Genomic DNA, 18,501 nt, shown 5'->3' on the forward strand with positions numbered 1-18,501 from the left:
GAGGACTTCGGAATAGGAGTGCGGCTTTTGGAGCCTTGGCGGGCTGCTGCCTTTACTGAGGCAGGAAACACCTGTGCTTCAGTCTTGGTGTTGAGCCTAAGATTTAAAGGAGCAGGCAGGGGAGGAGACATTGTTTCCATTCAGAAAAGTAGCAGCTCCTTATTCTATCTGTACAGTGGTGGTGTCGGGGCTGGGCAGTACACTTGGAAGCTCTCTCTGTGGATTTCCCTTGCTCCAGGGGCCCTGAAGACACCTGCTTTGAGTTTGGAGTTTTTCCTGCCATCCTGAGTTTCCCACTGGACTATCCGCTGAGTCCTCCCAAGATGAGGTTCACCTGTGAGATGTTCCACCCCAACAGTGAGTCATCGCGCGGTTCTGCTCTTGTGCGTGAGACGGGGCCCTGCTCTGTAGGGCTGGGGCACAGGGTCCCGTTTGCCGAGGCCCTTGTAGGAGAGGGATGCTGAAGGCAGGACCGGGCCGGTTAGATGTCTTACCCAGGAAGCCATGGGTATCCGGTGAGTGTGTGTGTGAGGGAGCGTGTGCCTCAGTGGTCCCGGGAGGGCCACTCTGGTGTGGTGCGGAACCGCTGCAGGAAGCGGGTGTGGGAGCTGGACACGGGTTTAGGAAGTACAGCCACGGGCGGCGTAGTGGAGGGAAGGGTGGCGTCCCACTGGGAGGCGGCCGTCAACACCTCGGCCCGAGCTCTCGGCAGGGAGGGCGGCTCGGGGACTCCACGTGCCGGGACAGTCGGGGCAGCCTGGCACAGGATGTGTCCACCTTGAGCCAGGATTGGTGGCAGGTTCCTGGGTGACCAAGAACGGGGTCACTGGGAAATGGGGTAAATACTAAAGAAAAATGAGACTACTGACATCTCTAGATTCTCCTGCAATTCTAAATTGTAACTCACAGTTACGCAGAGTCATTGTAACCTCAGGGGTTCTATCCTTCCACACCTCAGTCCACGGGGAGAGAGAGAGAGAGAGAGAGAGAGAGAGAGAGAGAGAGAGAGAGTGTGTGTGTGTGTGTGTGTGTGTGTGTGTGTGTGTGTGTGCAGGCTGAACCTCCTGTTCAGTTCTGGGGATGACGATGCCAGGCTGCCCCTGATTGAAGGGTGAGAGTGCTTGCTGACGGGGAGGGTCAGACGTGCGTCCGCGCAGACTCAGGGCCCCGTGCAGTGCTGGGGCGGAGTTGTCTGCTAGGGTGGAGGCCGTCCCAGTTGCCTTCGTCCTCGCCATGTGAGCATCTGCCTTATGCAGTTGGGTTCAGGATTCTCCGGCGTGTTAGGAACGTTCTGAGAGGTGTGCCGAGTAATCCTGGTACTTGCCAGGTCGCCTTTGGTTCACTCCTCTGGAGGTGATGCTTTCAAGACCCCCCTGGGCGGGTGAGTCCTGTCACAGTGGCGGCGTGAGGGTGCCCCGTGCCGGCTCCACGCACGGTGCGTGGGCCAAGAGCCCCCTCCAGTGCCGGGCCACCCTGGGCGGCCACCTGGGCTCAGCTGCCGCCTCCGACCTTGGCAGTTTACCCCGATGGGAGAGTCTGCATCTCCATCCTGCACGCGCCCGGCGACGACCCCATGGGCTACGAGAGCAGCGCGGAGCGGTGGAGCCCCGTGCAGAGCGTGGAGAAGATCCTGCTGTCGGTGGTGAGCATGCTGGCAGGTAAGCCACGGGTCCCCGCTCCTCCCACGCCCCGCGCCGCTCTTCCTTCCCCGGGACGCCCTCCTGACAGCTCCTTTTGCTTTTTTGTAATTAGTCTGTGCACAGTATTTTTTGTTTGTTGTCAGTTGGGGGGCTTGAACCCCGGGCCTGGGCACTGTCTCTGAGCTCCTCAGCTGAGGGCTAGTGCTCTACCACTTGAGCCACAGTGTCACTTCCTGTATTTGTTTTTTAACACAATTTTATTAAGGTGTTGTATGGAGGCATTTCCATTCCCTGGGTCAGGCAATAAGTACGTTGTTTTTGACACGATCATCCCTTCCTTCGCTCTCCCCCAGTTTCCCCTCCCACAAGTTGCACAGTTCATTTCACGTTACCTGTGTGCACTTTTCCAAGCATAATTAAGTGTCCTTTGATAACGTCCGTGTGCAGGAGAGCCGTGGCGTGGAGCGTGTGGCCGGCCACGATTGGTCGTTGTGTCTGCAGGCATCTTCACTCCATTGGCTTTTGCTGTGGGTGACACCCTCTATTGGGGGCAGAAAGCTCATGAAAAGAGTCCCCAGCTGTGAGGCCCCCATATCCTCAGGGACTCGGCAGATTCACAGCTGCTGTCTGCGTGGTGCGTTTGATGTGAGGTGATGCACAGGCTCTGGCCCCAGAAGGCAGAGGGGACGGCAGAGGAAGGGCAGGCATTTGGATGAGAGCTGGGCCTGGAAGGAGGCAGCTGAGTTGGTTTGTGCCGAGGTGGTGGGAGGAGTCTGACCTGAGCCCTGGAGCTCGGTGAGTGCTCCCTCGGCTGAGAGAGTTAGGGAGGTGCAGAGCTCATGTGCAGCGTGCCGTGTGTGTGTGTGGGGGGGGGGGGGAGGTGTGGAGGTTGTGCATGGCAGGCCGTGTGTGTATGTGGGAGGAGGTGCAGAGCTTGTGAACAGCACTTGTGGGCAGCGGGCCGTGTGTGTGTGCGCACGGAGGTGTGGAGCTTGTGCACGGCAGGCCGTGTGTGTGTGGGGGGGGAGGTGTGGAGCTTGTGCACAGCAGGCCGTGGGCGGTGGGGAGGTGCAGAGTTTGTGGGCAGCAGGCTGTGTTTTGGGGGGCACAGAGCATGGCTGGACCCAGTGGCTTTGTGTGCCCCCAGCTAAGGAAGAGGAGAGATGGAGTTGAGGACATGGAGGTTCAGGTTCTCACAGTGTCACTGGGTGTGTGACTTGTTCCTCTTTGAGTACTAGGCAGTCCCCAGAGTAGAAAGAGAAGAATTTGGGGGACCCAGGTCACTGGCAGGACTAACTACTGGTCTGAGAGGGGACCTTTGTCGTTCTGGTTCTAGACCTTACCTTCTCCCTTGTGTTTGAAGTCCCCTTCTCCCCCAGGACTCCCCAAGAGCCCCTTACACCCCCCCACCCTTTCCCAATGAGGCGGAGGCCCTTCCACGCAGCTCGTACTCGGAACCCTGTGCGTGGATCTTCCCTTCTCTTTTAGAGCCCAACGACGAGAGTGGAGCTAACGTGGATGCTTCCAAAATGTGGCGGGATGACCGGGAGCAGTTTTACAGGATTGCCAAACAGATCGTACAGAAGTCTCTGGGGCTCTGAGACACGTGGGGCCCCACGCACGTGCAGACACGCAGGCCCCGTGGCACCGTCCGGCGCTCTGCTCCGGAACCGCGCTGGCTCCCCAGACAGGCAGCCCTCGCTTCCTCCCCCTCCCCGCCCGGCTTCTCCACTGCAGGGCGACTTGTGTACATCATGACACGCAGCCTGCTGCTCTCCCACAGTGTTCCTCCTTGAGGGCTTGGGGAGGTCACCCAGGCCGCCATCGCTACCTCTCCCGGCCCGCCCGCAGGGTGGCCGGCTCCCGGCTCCCTCCGCGGCTTGGCGCTGTGCCCCGCGGCTCCTCCGCCCTGGAGCTCTGAGAGCCTCATCTTCAGGTCACGTGCTAAAGAGAGACACGCTCCTTTCAGGATTCCTTGCAGCAGGCAGGGCTGTGGGCTCTGTGGGCCCCCGTTGTCCCCTCTGGGGTCCCCTGTGCCCCCACGAAGCCTTTCTCCTTTGGTGTTTTACACGCAGAGCTTGTTCACAGCCCGGTTAGAGTGCTGTGTGGATTGCACACCATCACTGAGTATTTTCGACTCGTGAGAGATGGGGTGGAAGGCTGTGGGTGGCCACCGACCGAGACGGAAGCTTCTCCAGGCTGCGTGTGCGGAGCTCGCAGACCCGAGGCGCTGCACCCTGCGCTGCACACGGGGGAGCCGTGGGCCCCGTCACCCCTCCTGCCGTGGGCGGGACCCGGTAAGGAAGTGGCCGGGGCCCTGCGCCCCACCCAGGCCAGGGGAGCACCTTCGGTGGCCTGGGACGTGGGTGGACGGCGCCAGCCGCAGACCAGGCCGAGCAGCAGCAGATCTGCTCGGTCCCTCCCACGCACATGATGTGAAATGGTATTTCTTTATTTTTAAAATAAGGCACAGTCTGAGACCGGCAGTAAGCTTTCCTCCACAGAATCCTTTCTCCCTGTGTCCCGTGAGTCCCCTTGTATACCAAAACCTCACGATTTGTGGTGTTAATCCTTGGTTCGGGGCTCCATAGTCAGCCTCTCAGAAGACAAGTTGAGTGTGGCTTACGTTTGGAAGGGCAGAGAGCAAAGATGTTGAACCAGAATAGTATTTGCAGACACAAACAAGATGCCCCTCTGGAAAGTAGAAGAGCAACCGGCAGTGCTCCCGTGTGCAGGCCTCCACCTCCGTGGCAGTGCTCCCGTGTGCGGGCTCCACCTCCGTGGCAGTGCTCCCGTGTGTGGGCCTCCACCTCCGTGGCAGTGCTCCCGTGTGCGGGCTCCACCTCCGTGGCAGTGCTCCCGTGTGTGGGTCTCCACCTCCGTGGCAGTGCTCCCGTGTGTGGGTCTCCACCTCCGTGGCAGTGCTCCTGTGTGTGGGTCTCCACCTCCGTGGCAGTGCTCCCGTGTGCGGGCTCCACCTCCGTGGCAGTGCTCCCGTGTGTGGGTCTCCACCTCCGTGGTAGCGGTCCCATGTGTGGGTCTCCACCTCCGTGGCAGCGCTTCCGTGTGCGGGCCTCCACCTCCGTGGCAGCGCTTCCGTGTGAGGGTCTCCACCTCCGTGGCAGCGCTTCCGTGTGCGGGCCTCCACCTCCGTGGCAGCGCTTCCGTGTGAGGGTCTCCACCTCCGTGGCAGCGGCCCCATGTGCGGGCCTCCCATGGCACGTGATCCCTGTAGGTCTCCCTCTCTGGCAGTGGCTGCCCACAGCACACGTGATCCCCGTGGGCCTCCGCTGAGGTTGAGGGAGTGAGGCCGTCTCCACACACCCAAGCGTTTTTATTCGTTTGCATTTATTAAATTTAAAGAGAAAGTCCTATTGCACCTCTCTTCTACAGTGGAAGTGAACTACTGTATCAAAAAATAAAGTTGTGTATTTCCCCTCTGCAGGGTTTTTGTTGTGTGTGTTCATCTAATTGTGCAGCACCCGAGGGCGCCCGGGCGTCCGCCCCGCCCCGCCCCGCCCCCTCTCTGGTCCCCGGGACTCGGGTGTCTTGGTTTCGGAGGCTGGGTTGCGTGTGGAGGTCTGCGTGGCTGCCGACACGGATGAGTTGCGCAGTTTCGGGCTGCGGATGTGGGAGCAGTCAGGCTCCAGGCCTTGTCGCCGTGGATGCTGGCGGAGGTCGGAGGTCAGCTCCCACGGCGGCCCGGCGGTCTCTGCTCGGTGGCCGTTCCAGGCCACGAGTGTACGGTGTGAGCCGGCCCGGTGGCCCCGGCTTTTCCCACCGTGTGTCGTAGCTGGGAGTGAGAGCCTGGGGTTCCCCGGCACGTGGGGGTCAGCAGCCGCAGCCCAGCTCGTGCCCCTCCCTTGCCGGGTACCCCGGGAGCCCAGCCTTCCACCGGGTGGAGGGGGTAAGTGTGGGAAGACACACCACACCGCCCCCTGGGGCCGCCCCGGCCCTGCCCACCGCAGCGCGCCTCGCGACCCGGCACGGGGCACCTGCGTCCAGCCCGACCGCCCGCTGCCCTCCTGCGGCCTGGGGGGGTGCTGCACCCAGACTGCCCAGAGTCCAGAATCTTCTTTCCTTCCGGAGGCCCTGCTGCTCAGGGGAAGAAGGGGGGTGGAAGGACAGGTACGGGTGTGGCCCTGCCACAGAGAAGGGGTTGAGCCGGCCTCTGGTCCCTGTGCTGCTAGCCGGGGCCCGGCCTGGCCCGCCCGGCAGCCTCTGACCTGAGACGGGCATGGAGAGCGGTACCCAGCTTCAGAGTGCTGGCGAGGAGGAGGGCACGAGCAGCAGCCCCGCCCGCACCCCCGGACGAGCCCTCAACGGTGCTGTGCCCTGGCTGGCACCCCTCGGGTCCATGCACCCCGCCCGCACCCCCAGATGAGCCCTCAACAGTGCTGTGCCCTGGGTGGCACCCCTCGGGTCCATGCACCCCGCCCGCACCCCCGGACGAGCCCTCAACGGTGCTGTGCCCTGGGTGGCACCCCTCGGGGGGTCCATGCACCCCGCCCCACCCCCAGACGAGCCCTCAACAGTGCTGTGCCCTGGGTGGCACCCCTCGGGTCCATGCACCCCGCCCGCACCCCCGGACGAGCCCTCAGCGGTGCTGTGCCCCTGGGTGGTGCCCCTCGGGTCCATGCACCCCGCCCCACCCCCAGACGAGCCCTCAACGGTGCTGTGCCCTGGCTGGCACCCCTTGGGTCCATGCACCCCGCCCGCACCCCCGGAGGAGCCCTCAGCGGTGCTGTGCCCCTGGGTGGCACCCCTCGGGTCCATGCACCCCGCCCGCACCCCCAGACGAGCCCTCAACGGTGCTGTGCCCTGGCTGGCACCCCTCGGGTCCATGCACCCCGCCCGCACCCCCGGAGGAGCCCTCAGCGGTGCTCTGCCCTGGGTGGCACCCCTCGGGTCCATGCACCCCGCCCGCACCCCCGGAGGAGCCCTCAGCGGTGCTCTGCCCTGGGTGGCACCCCTCGGGTCCATGCACCCCTGGAGGAGCCCTCAGCGGTGCTCTGCCCTGGGTGGCGCCCCTCGGGTCCATGCACCCTGCCCGCACCCCCGGACGAGCCCTCAGCGGTGCTCTGCCCTGGGTGGCACCCCTCGGGTCCATGCACCCCTGGAGGAGCCCTCAGCGGTGCCCTGCCCTGGGTGGCGCCCCTCGGGGCGTCCATGCACCCCCAGAGGAGCCCTCAGCGGTGCCCTGCCCTGGGTGGCGCCCCTCGGGGCGTCCATGCACCCCCAGAGGAGCCCTCAGCAGTGCTGTGCCCCTGGGTGGCGCCCCTCGGGACGTCCATGCACCCCCGGAGGAGCCCTCAGCGGTGCCCTGCCCTGGGTAGCGCCCCTCGGGGCGTCCATGCACCCCCGGAGGAGCCCTCAGCGGTGCCCTGCCCTGGGTGGCGCCCCTCGGGGCGTCCATGCACCCCCGGAGGAGCCCTCAGCGGTGCCCTGCCCTGGGTGGCGCCCCTCGGGGCGTCCATGCACCCCCAGAGGAGCCCTCAGCAGTGCTGTGCCCCTGGGTGGCGCCCCTCGGGACACGTGGAGCAGGCCACAGCCCCCAGTGCCACCCCACCCAGATGTGCGCACAAGTCTCTCGTCCCCATGTCGCTCTGCCTGGGGGTGGCCCAGGTTCCACACCCGGAGGCCGTGGACGGCACCCACTGAGGCTGGGCGGGGTCGGGGGGTGGAGCAGCTGTGGGGAGCGGCCGTGCAGCTGCTTTGAAGTGGGGTGCGTGTGTGCATTTGTGTGCCTTCTGCTTCCTGGCAGAGGCGCTGATGTTGGAAGGGGTTCAGGTGGAAGCCAGGCGTGTAGGACCGCCCCTCTGCTGGCCTTGGAACAGTGCAGCCAGGAGCAGAGCCGGCTCGGGCTCCACACGGCTTCTCCCGCTTGGACCAGCTCCCACCCGTGACACCGAGGCCTGGGCAGGGCCGCAGCACCGCACGAGCGCCCGACCCCGGCCCTGCCCGGCCCGGCCCTCCCGGCTTCCCAGCACGGAGCGAGTGCTGGTGTGCAGTTGTCAACGCGTGTGCTGTGAGGCTCAGATGGGGCCGGGGCAGGCTCCACGGGGTCCCTCAGTGCACCTGCCCCTGGCCCTGGCACACAGGGGGCCGGGGCAGGCTCCACGGGGTCCCTCAGGGCACCCGCCCCCTGGCCCTGGCACACGGGGCCGGGGCAGGCTCCACGGGGTCCCTCAGTGCACCCGCCCCCTGGCCCTGGCACACGGGGCCGGGGCAGGCTCCACGGGGTCCCTCAGGGCACCCGCCCCCTGGCCCTGGCACACAGGGGGCCGGGGCAGGCTCCACGGGGTCCCTCAGGGCACCCGCCCCCTGGCCCTGGCACACGGGGTCCCTCAGGGCACCCGCCCCCGGCCCTGGCACACAGGGGGCCGGGGCAGGCTCCACGGGGTCCCTCAGGGCACCCGCCCCCTGGCCCTGGCACACGGGGTCCCTCAGTGCACCCGCCCCCGGCCCTGGCACACAGGGGGGCCGGGGCAGGCTCCACGGGGTCCCTCAGGGCACCCGCCCCCTGGCCCTGGCACACGGGGTCCCTCAGTGCACCCGCCCCCGGCCCTGGCACACAGGGGGGCCGGGGCAGGCTCCACGGGGTCCCTCAGGGCACCCGCCCCCTGGCCCTAGCACACAGGGGGCCGGGGCAGGCTCCACGGGGTCCCTCAGGGCACCCGCCCCCTGGCCCTGGCACACAGGGGGCCGGGGCAGGCTCCACGGGGTCCCTCAGGGCACCCGCCCCCGGCCCTGGCACACAGGCCCTGGAAAGAGTCGGAGCCCAAGGAAAACGTGGGCAGGGGCAGCTTGATCTTCCTGACGGTTTTTGGTGTTTTGTTTGCCAATCCTGGGAGGTGAACTCAGGACCCTAGGCACTGTCCCTGAGCTGCTTTAGCAAGCACTCGACCACTTGAGCCACAGCACCACTTCCGGCATTTTCTGTGTATGTGGCAATGAGGAATTGAACCCAGGGCTTCATGCACGCTAGACAAGCACCCTACCGCTAAGCCACCTTCCCAGCCTCTGACAATGTTTGACCAGCGGTTGGTTGAATCCAAGCATGGATACGGAGCATGGGCTTTGTGGGCTTTGTATACATGTGTGCACACTCATGCCCATGTGTATGATATGCGTGGCACCTACCCACTTGCACACACACACACAAGTATATGCACATGCACCTCCAGCTGCACTTGGTCCCTGGTTTCGTGTCCACGCTCATGAATGAATTGAGTCTTTGATGCCACATCTTGTCTGCTTTTGGTATGAGGGCTAGGTGGGCCTTGGGTCATTAGTGTTCCCTTTTTTGAGGCCGTGTATTGCTATGTAGCGCAGGTTGATTTTGAAAGCCCTTATCCTCTTGCCTGCCACCTTTCACCCAGGCTCACCTCCATCCATGGCTACTTTAATTGCAGGTCACCCCGACACTTTGCTGTTTGTGTTTTAGGACATGGTGCTTCTGCACACTCGGTAGAACCCGCCAGCCAAGTCCAAGGTGCATGCTGCTCTCAGGAGAAAAGCTCGGAACCTCTGCACCCTCTAGACGATGGTTATTTTTCTTTTCTGTTACCGTATGTTATACCAAATAAAGGATTTATTAGACCATTTTCATCTGTGTACATAATATGCTCTGACTGTGTTCATCCTACCCTCTTTCCTTTTCCTTTTTTTCCCCTCCAGCACTGGGACTTGAACAGCAGGCTCTTTACCGGAGACCCATCCCCAGTCTCTTTTTACCTCATTGTTATTACAGAGGTGATGTACAGAGAGGGGTTACGCTTACACGAGGTGGGTAGAGAGCCTTTCCTTTCACTCAGCGTTACCTGTCCCCTCGCTCTCTCCCATTCCCTCCCTCCCGTCTCCACCTGCGAGCCGTAGAGATCACTGTCCTCAATGTTCAGTGTGCTCCACTGCTGCACGCGTTCACCCTGTGTCCTGGACTTCTGTGCCCGCCCCCCCCGCCCCTCCCCTCCCCTCCTGCAGATCCACAGGTGCACACACCACAGATACGGTAAAGAGCACAGAGTCATCAGAAGAGGAGTCTTTTGTTTGCATATCTTAGGAGTCTTTATATATATGTACATGAAGAGGTGCTTGGCATTGCACCTTTGTACTTTTCTTTTTTAAAGATGGGAATTGTGGACTGAGGTCCTTTCTTTAGAAACGTGCCTCTATGCTTGGTTTATGCTCTTACCTTGGTTGGCCTCGGATTGCAATCCTCTCAACCTCTGCCTCCCACGTAGCTGGCTTGTTGCCATCTCTTTTTCCATTCCCTTCTCTCTGGTCCTAGTTATAGGACCCTATTTGAGGTGAATCACATTTAGGCCGTGTGTATTTGGGGTCTTGTGTTTCTATAGATGTGTGTATGTATGTATACATTTTAAAGTCCAGTCTGGCAACCTGTCTTTCCAGAAGTGTGACTTTGGATATTAGTCACAGTTGCAATTTCCTCTTTGCTTTCTGTTTGTCCCTGCTGGATCTTGTGACTCTTTTTGTCTCTTACAGGTTATTTGGGTTTTATTTTGACTTTTCTCTTGAGCTTACTAGCTCCTTGGCAGTCTCAGAGGTGCAGGAAGGCCACCACCACCACCACCACCACCACCAAAGATTCATGTCCATTTCCTGGGGTTTGCTTCAATAAATACTACTTTACACTTTCAGAGAAGTTGGGCCTTTGTATTTCTCTCCTAAGAGTATCCTAACCTGACTGTTGTGTGGATGGCTGGAGTTCTGTATACCCATATTTGAGATCTAGCTCCCACATTGAAAGAAAAACACGCCGTATGTCTCTCTGAGCTTGGCTCGCCTCACCTAACAAGATCAGCTCTAGGTCCATGCATTTTCCTGCACATGACATCATGTTATTCTTCCTAATGGATGACTAAGATTCCATTGTGTATAGGGGCCGCATAGTTTGGATCCACTCCTCTATTGTAGAGCATCTGGACTGTTCTATGACTTGGTTTCTGTGAGTAGTGCGGCAGTGAACGTGGGTGTGCAAGTGTCTTTCCAGGCACCTGGCTCGTGGTGTTCTGGGCAGGTGCCCAGGAGTGGTTAGGGCGGGGTTCCCGGAGCCCTGGGTTGAGTTTCTTGAGGAGCCTCCAGACTGTCCGGAGCGGCTGTACGAGTTTATATTCCCACCGGCAGCGCAGTGGGGCTCCTTTTTTCCACGTCCCCACCAGCATGTGGCGGTGTTTGAATCCTTGGTGGTGGCCAAGCTAACTGGAGCGAGACGGAATCCCAGAGTTGTTCTGATTTGCGCTTCCTTCATGGCCGGGTGTCCTGAGCATTTCCTCTCGAGTCTCTGCCGTTTTTTTTCTCCTGAGACGTCTCTCCTTAGTTCCTTTGCCCATTTAGTGATTGGTTTGTTTGTTTGGGAGGGCTTAGTTTCTTGAGCTCCTCATATATTTCGGATATTAGGCCTTTGTCGGATGTACTGTTGGTAAAGATCTAGTCTGTTGACTGTCTTCCTACTTTAGTAACTATGCCCTTCACTGTGCAGAAACTTATTTTGATATAATCCCATTTGTCAAGTGTCTGGAAATGGTTTTTTGTTTGTTTTTGTTGCCAGTCCTGGGGCTTGCACTCAGGGCCTGAGCACTGTCCCCGGCTTCTTTTTGCTCAAGGCTAGCACTCTGCCACTTGAGCCACAGCGCCACTTCCAGCTTTTTCTATATATGTGGTGCTGAGGAATCGAACCCAGGGCTTCATGTATCCGAGGCGAACACTTTACCACTAGGCCATATTCCCAGCCCTGGAAATGTTTTTAAAAGCACTGAGTGAGAGTGCTAGTTTCAGACCAAAGCTGTGCCCTGCCTGCAGCTTCAGGCCTGTGCTATGTGGAGACTCACACTGTGATGGGGGTCTTGGAAGCAGAGCTGACGCCATCTTGATTGGGGAAACATGGTAGCAATTGTCAAAATGAAGTTAAATATTAGGTCAACATGACCGCAAGATTCTGCTTCTGTAAATGGCTTAACTCATTTGATGCTTGCTCTACCCCTGCGTCAACCCCCTACATCTGTGCTACGCTTTTACCTTTGTAAACCCCAGCTCCAGGACTGTTAGGGGTCACAGTTTCAGCGCCCGAGTCTGTGCTGCGTCCCTGGCCGGTCAGTTCGCTTTTTGCTTCCCCAGTCAATCCATCTTTTTGTTGAGACTGTCTGAGCGGTGGACTCCTGGAGGGACGGGGAATCCCCTCCCTCGACCCCCGGAACAGCTGGCATATGGGCGTGTGGATGGTTTGAAGTGGGTCTTCGCTTGCTAGGCAGGGGCACTACCCGCTAGGACCCCCCAGCTCCCCTCTGGGCCCTCTGTGAGCCTGAGACTAGCCCACACAGACAGGAGTCCTCCTGCTTGCCCTTTGAGCACGCACACGTGGCTGCCTTCTGTGCGGCCACCGGCACATGGCAGCCGTGGAGGCCAGCCCCTCGGGACCGCATGACCTGGGGACGGGGACTGGGAGGGAGGGAGGGGGCACAGGGGAAGTGGGGCGCCCCCCATTTCTTGGTCCTGGCTCTGCCTCTGCCTGGCCCTTGGGTTGGACCGGGCCCTGCACAGGGCTTTCTCTTAACTCATTTCCACAGCAGTGCGAATGCGGCCTCCGTGGTGGGCGTCCCCAAGCCCAGCCCGGGCCAGCCATCGTGCCCACTGGCCGGGACTGGCGGGGCTGGGGTGGGCTCAGGCTGCCGTGGGCAGCACCGCAATGCAGCGGAGTGTTTGGCAACTGTTCGTTCTGTCTCGGCCCGTCCCTGTCCTGTCACAGAAGGCCACCGACTGGCCAAGAGCAGACGAGTCCTGTGCGTCCCACGGTCTGGAGGCTGTGAAGTTCAAGGTCGCGGCATCAGGTTGTCTGGTGAGGCAGGATACTGGGGGGGGGGAAGGGGGCAGGACGGGGGGGGGTGGGAGGACTGGGGGAAGCAGAGGTGGCCTGGCTTAGTGCCGGGGAGGGAGCTCCCTGGAGCCCTCTGCACCCCGGCACGGTGACCCCCCGTCCCCCCGGCACCATTCATTCCAGCAGGCTCTGCTCCCTCCACGGAAGTGAGGTATGGGGGCCACGCTCACCCTCGTTCCCCTCAGCCGGCCCCGCCCGCCCCTGCCCCTGCCCCTAACGAAACCACACTTGCTGCCTGGCAGGGGTGCGTGTGTGTGCACGTGTGTGTGACCACACCAATCCTTTCCTTTGTGTGCAGGAGCTGGCGACCTCTCTCTCCACCTGGGACCGGTGTGAGGCGCAAAGGGCCGGCATCGTGGGTGCCGCCGGGCGGGGAGGGCTGGGGAGGGCAGGCCGCGTTCTCATGAGGCGGGGGCTTCCGGGGGACAGAGGGGGGGACAGACCCGACGGGGCTGGGGGGAAGAGGCTGGGGGGGCTCAGCTGCAGTGACGGGGCCGAGCCACAGTCCAGCCAGGCTTCTCCAGGCAGAGGCCCCGTCCCCCCCCCAGCCGTGCCCAGCCCGGCCCCGCTGGCAGCGGCACCATCAGATAGCGCTCCCTCACCCAGCAGCGCTGCGAGTTCGCGGACCCGCTTCAAGTCGTTTCCTGTACCCTCAAGACAAAGATTAAAAAGTAATTAACCTAAATTTAGCCTGATTGTCATAAATAAATTAGCCACATGAATCACCTGTGGTCTGCCAGCCTACACACGCTTGGCTACCAGGTGAACGTCCCCGGGGCCTGCTGCCGTCCCCGCCCTGCGGGGTGGGGGAGGGGGGGCTGCGATCCCCACTCAGCCGCGGGGGAGGGGGGACCCTCTGACCTACGGGGGGGCTGCGGTCCCCACTCAGCCGCGGGGGAGGGGGGAACCCTCTGACCTACGGGGGGGGGCTGTGGTCCCCACTCAGGGCCGCGGGGGAGGGGGGACCCTCTGACCTACGGGGGGGGGCTGCGGGCCCCACTCAGCCGCGGGGGAGGGGGGACCCTCTGACCTACGGGGGGGGGGCTGCGGTCCCCACTCAGCCGCGGGGGAGGGGGGAACCCTCTGACCTACAGGGGCCTGTGGTCCCCACTCAGGGCCGCGGGGGAGGGGGGAACCCTCTGACCTACGGGGGGGCTGCGGTCCCCACTCAGCCGCGGGGGAGGGGGGAACCCTCTGACCTACGGGGGGGGGCTGTGGTCCCCACTCAGGGCCGCGGGGGAGGGGGGAACCCTCTGACCTACGGGGGGGGCTGTGGTCCCCACTCAGGGCCGCGGGGGAGGGGGGAACCCTCTGACCTACGGGGGGGGCTGCAATCCCCACTCAGGGCCGCGGGGGAGGGGGGCTGCGATCCCCACTCAGGGCCGCGGGGGAGGGGGGAACCCTCTGACATGTGAGGGGGGCTGTGGTCTCCACTCAGAGCCATGGGGGGGAGGGAACCCTCTGACCTGCGGGGGGCTGTGGTCCCCACTCAGCCGTGGGGGAGGGGACCCTCTGACATGTGGGGGGGGCTGCGGTCCCCACACTCAGAGCCCCTGGGGGCCCCTCTGACCCGCCCTTCTCTTTGCGAAGCCCCCAGGCCCCCTCTCCCGGCGGGGGACCCGGGCTCCCCAGCGTCTCTGTGGCTGAGGCCGGCGCTGGGCCCTCCTCCTGCGCCACGCCAGGCGCCATGGTGAGCCGCCAGCTGCCATGCGGTGGGGTCCTGCTGCCCCCGCCCCGCCCCCTGCTGCCCCGCGCCCCGCCCCCTGCTGCCCCGCGCCCCGCCCCCTGCTGCCCCGCGCCCCGTCCCCTGCTGCCCCGCCCCCTGCTGCCCCGCCCCCTGCTGCCCCGCCCCCTGCTGCCCCGCGCCCCGCCCCCTGCTGCCCCGCCCCCTGCTGCCCCGCCCCCTGCTGCCCCGCGCCCCGCCCCCTGCTGCCCCGCCCCCTGCTGCCCCGCGCCCCGCCCCCTGCTGCCCCGCCCCCTGCTGTCCCGCGCCCCGCCCCCTGCTGCCCCGCCCCCTGCTGCCCCGCGCCCCGCCCCCTGCTGCCCCGCCCCCTGCTGCCCCGCGCCCCGCCCCCTGCTGCCCCGCGCCCCGCCCCCTGCTGCCCCGCGCCCCGCCCCCTGCTGCCCCGCGCCCCGCCCCCTGCTGCCCCGCGCCCCGCCCCCTGCTGCCCCGCCCCCTGCTGCCCCGCGCCCCGCCCCCTGCTGCCCCGCCCCCCTGCGCCCCGCCCCCCTGCGCCCCCCACCCAGGCGTCCGGCTCAGGTCGGCCGGGACCCCCACCCCAGGCCCAGGCTGAGCCTCGCCCGGCCGGCCGGCCCTGGCTGGCGTCCACCCCGGGCGGCGTCCCTGGCTCCCTGTGAATCCTCGGCCACACACACAGGCACAGCCGCCCTGGCCCCCGGACGCGGCCCCTTCCGCGAGCCGCGCGGGCGGCGGGGGCCCGGGGCCCCGCAGGGAGGCCTGCTGGGCCGGTGGATGGGGACCCGGACGCCCCGCAGCCGTGGCGAGGGGCGGGGGGGGGGAAGGGGCCGCACCCTCCGGCCACAGCCGGGCCCCCCGTGGCCGCCCAAGGGCTGAGCTGTGTCCTTCGGCCACGCGCACGTTCCCGTGGCCTCGCCGTTGAGCTCCCCGCCTGGCTCGTGGTGCTGTCCAGGCTGCCGAGTGCTCTGCGGGAGGGAATCCCAGCCGGTGTGTCCCCCCTCCCCCTCCCCCTCCCTCCATCCCCCCAAAGTCTGTTGACCCTCCCAGTGACCTTGGTGTTCCCCACTTTTTCCTCTGTAGTTTCCATTCCTTTTTATCTCTCCTGTGTCCTTCTGGATCTATTTAATTCTCTTCTATTCCCCAGCTTGCAGATTCCCTTTCGGGCTGGGACCTCAACCTCTCAAGTCCCGGTGGTAGCAGAATCGTGAGGAGGGCCGGGCCGGGGCCTCTGTGCGTGGGCTCCTGGCGTGGTGGGGGGGACCTCATAGGTGGGGCGAGGCAGGAAGGTCCCGGGCTGTCGTGAGAGACTGGAACCACGCAGCAGGGCAAGGGGTGTGGACAGGCCCCCCCACGCTGGAAAGCCAAGACAGCAGATTCTACCCGCGGACCCCAGAATGAGGCAGGCGTGCTGGTGAGGAGCACGGGTCCCGGCCTCCACATTTGTCCAGCCGCGCTGTTGTGAGCCTCCGAGTGGGAGCCTGGCAGCGCCGGTGGAATCTCAGCGGCATGATATCTGTGTGGGGTTTGAAACATGGCTTTCGCCTTTCACAGTTTCTTCCCTATTTCTTGCTGGAAAGGTCCAGCTTTCCCAGGCCCCCCGCCTCTGTGTCCGGTCGCTCCAGGGTCTCGAGGCTGCCTCTCTTCCCTGTGGCGGGCTGGCTGGTGTGTGCTCCGTGGCCGGGCGTCTTTGTGGGTCTGGGTGCCGGGTGTCTTTGTTTGAAGGTTGGTTAAAAATAACTGGAGGCTGAGGATGACGGTAGGCCCTTCAAGACGGGACTTGTAGACGTGGCAGAGACCGGGGCTTGGGGATGGCTTCAGGGAATGTCTGTGCCACCTTTCGTGGCAGCGGCGGGGCAGGCTTGCGGCCCTGCCTCTGCCCTCCGACGGCCCTGCGGGGCCTGGTGCCCAGCAGAGGTGCGGCCAGTGCTGCCTCCTCGTCTCCAGACCTCCGGGGGGCGGGGGGACTCGGGGTGCGAGGTCCCCCCCGGCAGGAGTGGCCCTGTCCAGGGCTCCAGGGCTCTTGGCTCAGTCACGACCGCCAGCTTGCTACTGTTGTGACCCCGCGAAGGACACGTACAGCCTCTTGTTGTGGCTCGGCAAGCAGCCCGCAGCCTCGTCGGCGTCTCCTCGGGAACGGGGCTGTGACTCCTCGCGCTGCCTCTTGCTTTCACTCCACACCGCGTTGCTTTACGTCTAGAGGTGGCTTTTCACTAGCGTAGCGATGTGGATATGCTTTTCATGCACTTTTTATTTGTTGTCAGTCCCGGGGCTTGAACCCGGGGCCTGGGCGCTGCCCCTGAGCTTTTTGGCTCCAGGCTAGCGCTCTACCACTTTGAGAGCCACAGCGCCTCTTCCTGTTTTCTGGTGGTCATTTGGACTTTTCTGCCCGGCCGGCTCTGATCCACGACCCTCAGATCTCAGTCTCTCGAGTAGCTAGGATTGCAGGCGTGAGCCCGGTGCCCTCCCTGCACAGACGGCTTGTACAGCACATTCTGTTCTCATCGAGCCACGGTGGTCCGCCCCGGCCCTCTGGGAGCCCCTGCGCCCGAGCTGCGGTAGAGTGAGGTATACCGAGGCATCCTCGAGCCGGTGCCCTCCCCGCGCACCCAGGACGGCCACCCGGGAGCCCTGGGCCCGGGGTGCGGCTCCCCGCTGCGTTCTGCTTTCATGTTTTATGGGCAGAGAGTCAGGTCGAGACCAGCTGCCTGTACCTCATTAGCCCCGGCGCCCTGACGTCACCCGGGTTACACACTCGAGCCTGGGCGTCACACTCGGAAGGCGTCCAGTTTCTTCCCCTTCAGCCACCTGGAGCTGCGATCGCGCACAGATCTGGGAGATGTTATCTGCGGTTCAAAGCAGGGGCCTCCTGCATTCACGACCCACGGGAGGTGACTCACAGGGCCTCGGATCCAACGAGGCTGCTGCCCTCGCCGCTCAGGCACACGCGCGCGCGCACACACGGAGACATGCATGCACACACGCAGACACATGCACATCTATGGATGTGTGCCTAGCACGTGATGAAAGCCTATAAACATGCACACAATACCATGCAGACACGCATGTACACACACACACACACACCATGCCAGCCTCCATGTGGCTTCCTTTTGCTCAAGGCGAGCACTCTACTTCTTGAGCCACAGCACCACTTCTGGCTTTTTCTGTATATGTGGTGCTGAGGAATCGAACCTAGGGCTTCACGTATGTATGGGAGGCGAGCTCTCTACCACTAGGCCACCTTCCCAGCCCTGACCCTCACCTCTTAATGTCACATGCTGTCAGCCAATTATCCCGCTTTCTTTCCCTTCCTCCCTTCCCCCCTTGGTTCCTTTCGCTCACTCGGTGCTGACCAGGTGACGGGCTTTGTGCTGGAGCTGCCTGACACCCCGCAGCCGTGGCGAGGGGCGGGCGGGGGAAGGGGCCGCACCCTCCGGCCACAGCCGGGCCGAGCAAGCAGTACAGAAGCAAGGCGTTTGCAGTTAGGCTGGCAGGACGTTAACGTTTAACGCTATTACCCTGCTTTCCAGGTCGGCATCTAATCACGAGCGTACACTTAGGGAACTTTGTGTTATTCTACGAGCGTTATTAAACTCATTTTACAGCTTAACTCCACTCTTCCTGAACACCACGATGGACTGGATTGCTCCTTTTGTTTTCTAAATATCACAAGGAACAGGGATGCTCTTCTTGCAACCTTTGTTCTTTTGAGCTATCAGGGACGTGCTGACTGATCCAACTGCCAATTTTTCTTCCCTTAATTTGAGAAGGGGTCTCACACTAAGTCGAGCTGCTTTCTGCTTACCGGGGGCGGCTCTGCTTCTTTAGCTAGGACTAAGGGTGAATTGTCTTGGTCTGGATGCCTCACTACCTGAAAAATAACGAAAGCCAAGGGTACTAGGGCTGGGTACTGGTGGCTCACCCCGTAGCCCCAGCTACTCAGAAGGCTGAGGTCTGAGGATTGCGCGTCAAAGCCAGCCCGGGCAGGAAGGCCGGTGAGACGCTGATCTCTAATTAACTGCTGGAGAGCCGGAGTGGAGCTGTGATTGGAAAGGTAGCATGCTCGTTTGGGCCAGGGCCAGGGCCCAGGCCCTGTGTTCAAGGCACTGGGGCCTGGCTCAGGTGGCAGAGAACCTGCCATGGGCTCAGTGCGAGGCCTATAGTCCAAAACCCCAGTGCTGCCGAAAAGAAAAAGAGAAAAGCCCACGTGGGCGGGAGGTACAAGCAGTAGGCGTCCTCTGGTGATGTGTGGGAAGCAGGGCCTTCCA

At 63.0% G+C, this 18,501-nt stretch overlaps 1 protein-coding gene and 1 long non-coding RNA gene across 2 annotated transcripts in view; one reads left to right on the forward strand and one right to left on the reverse strand.

The window, feature by feature from the left end:
- Positions 1–5,082, forward strand: part of Ube2g2 (ubiquitin conjugating enzyme E2 G2) — a 17,643-nt gene extending 12,561 nt beyond the window's left edge. The window contains exons 4-6 of the mRNA XM_048346109.1: positions 239–357; positions 1,518–1,658; positions 3,129–5,082. Of these exons, the coding sequence (XP_048202066.1) occupies positions 239–357; positions 1,518–1,658; positions 3,129–3,241 (373 nt within the window). The 3' untranslated portion in view covers positions 3,242–5,082. The remainder of the gene's footprint in view (positions 1–238; positions 358–1,517; positions 1,659–3,128) is intronic.
- The window catches only part of LOC125351409, a 17,372-nt gene extending 2,583 nt beyond the window's left edge, over positions 1–14,789 (reverse strand). Inside the window, exons 1-2 of the long non-coding RNA XR_007210943.1 lie at positions 14,778–14,789; positions 3,081–3,084 (exon numbers count right to left, since the gene is read on the reverse strand). This is a non-coding gene — a long non-coding RNA (uncharacterized LOC125351409). The remainder of the gene's footprint in view (positions 1–3,080; positions 3,085–14,777) is intronic.
- Between the last annotated feature and the right edge of the window lie 3,712 nt (positions 14,790–18,501).

Source organism: Perognathus longimembris, chromosome 5 (genome assembly GCF_023159225.1).
Source record: "Perognathus longimembris pacificus isolate PPM17 chromosome 5, ASM2315922v1, whole genome shotgun sequence".
Classification (NCBI taxonomy): Eukaryota; Metazoa; Chordata; class Mammalia; order Rodentia; family Heteromyidae; genus Perognathus; species Perognathus longimembris.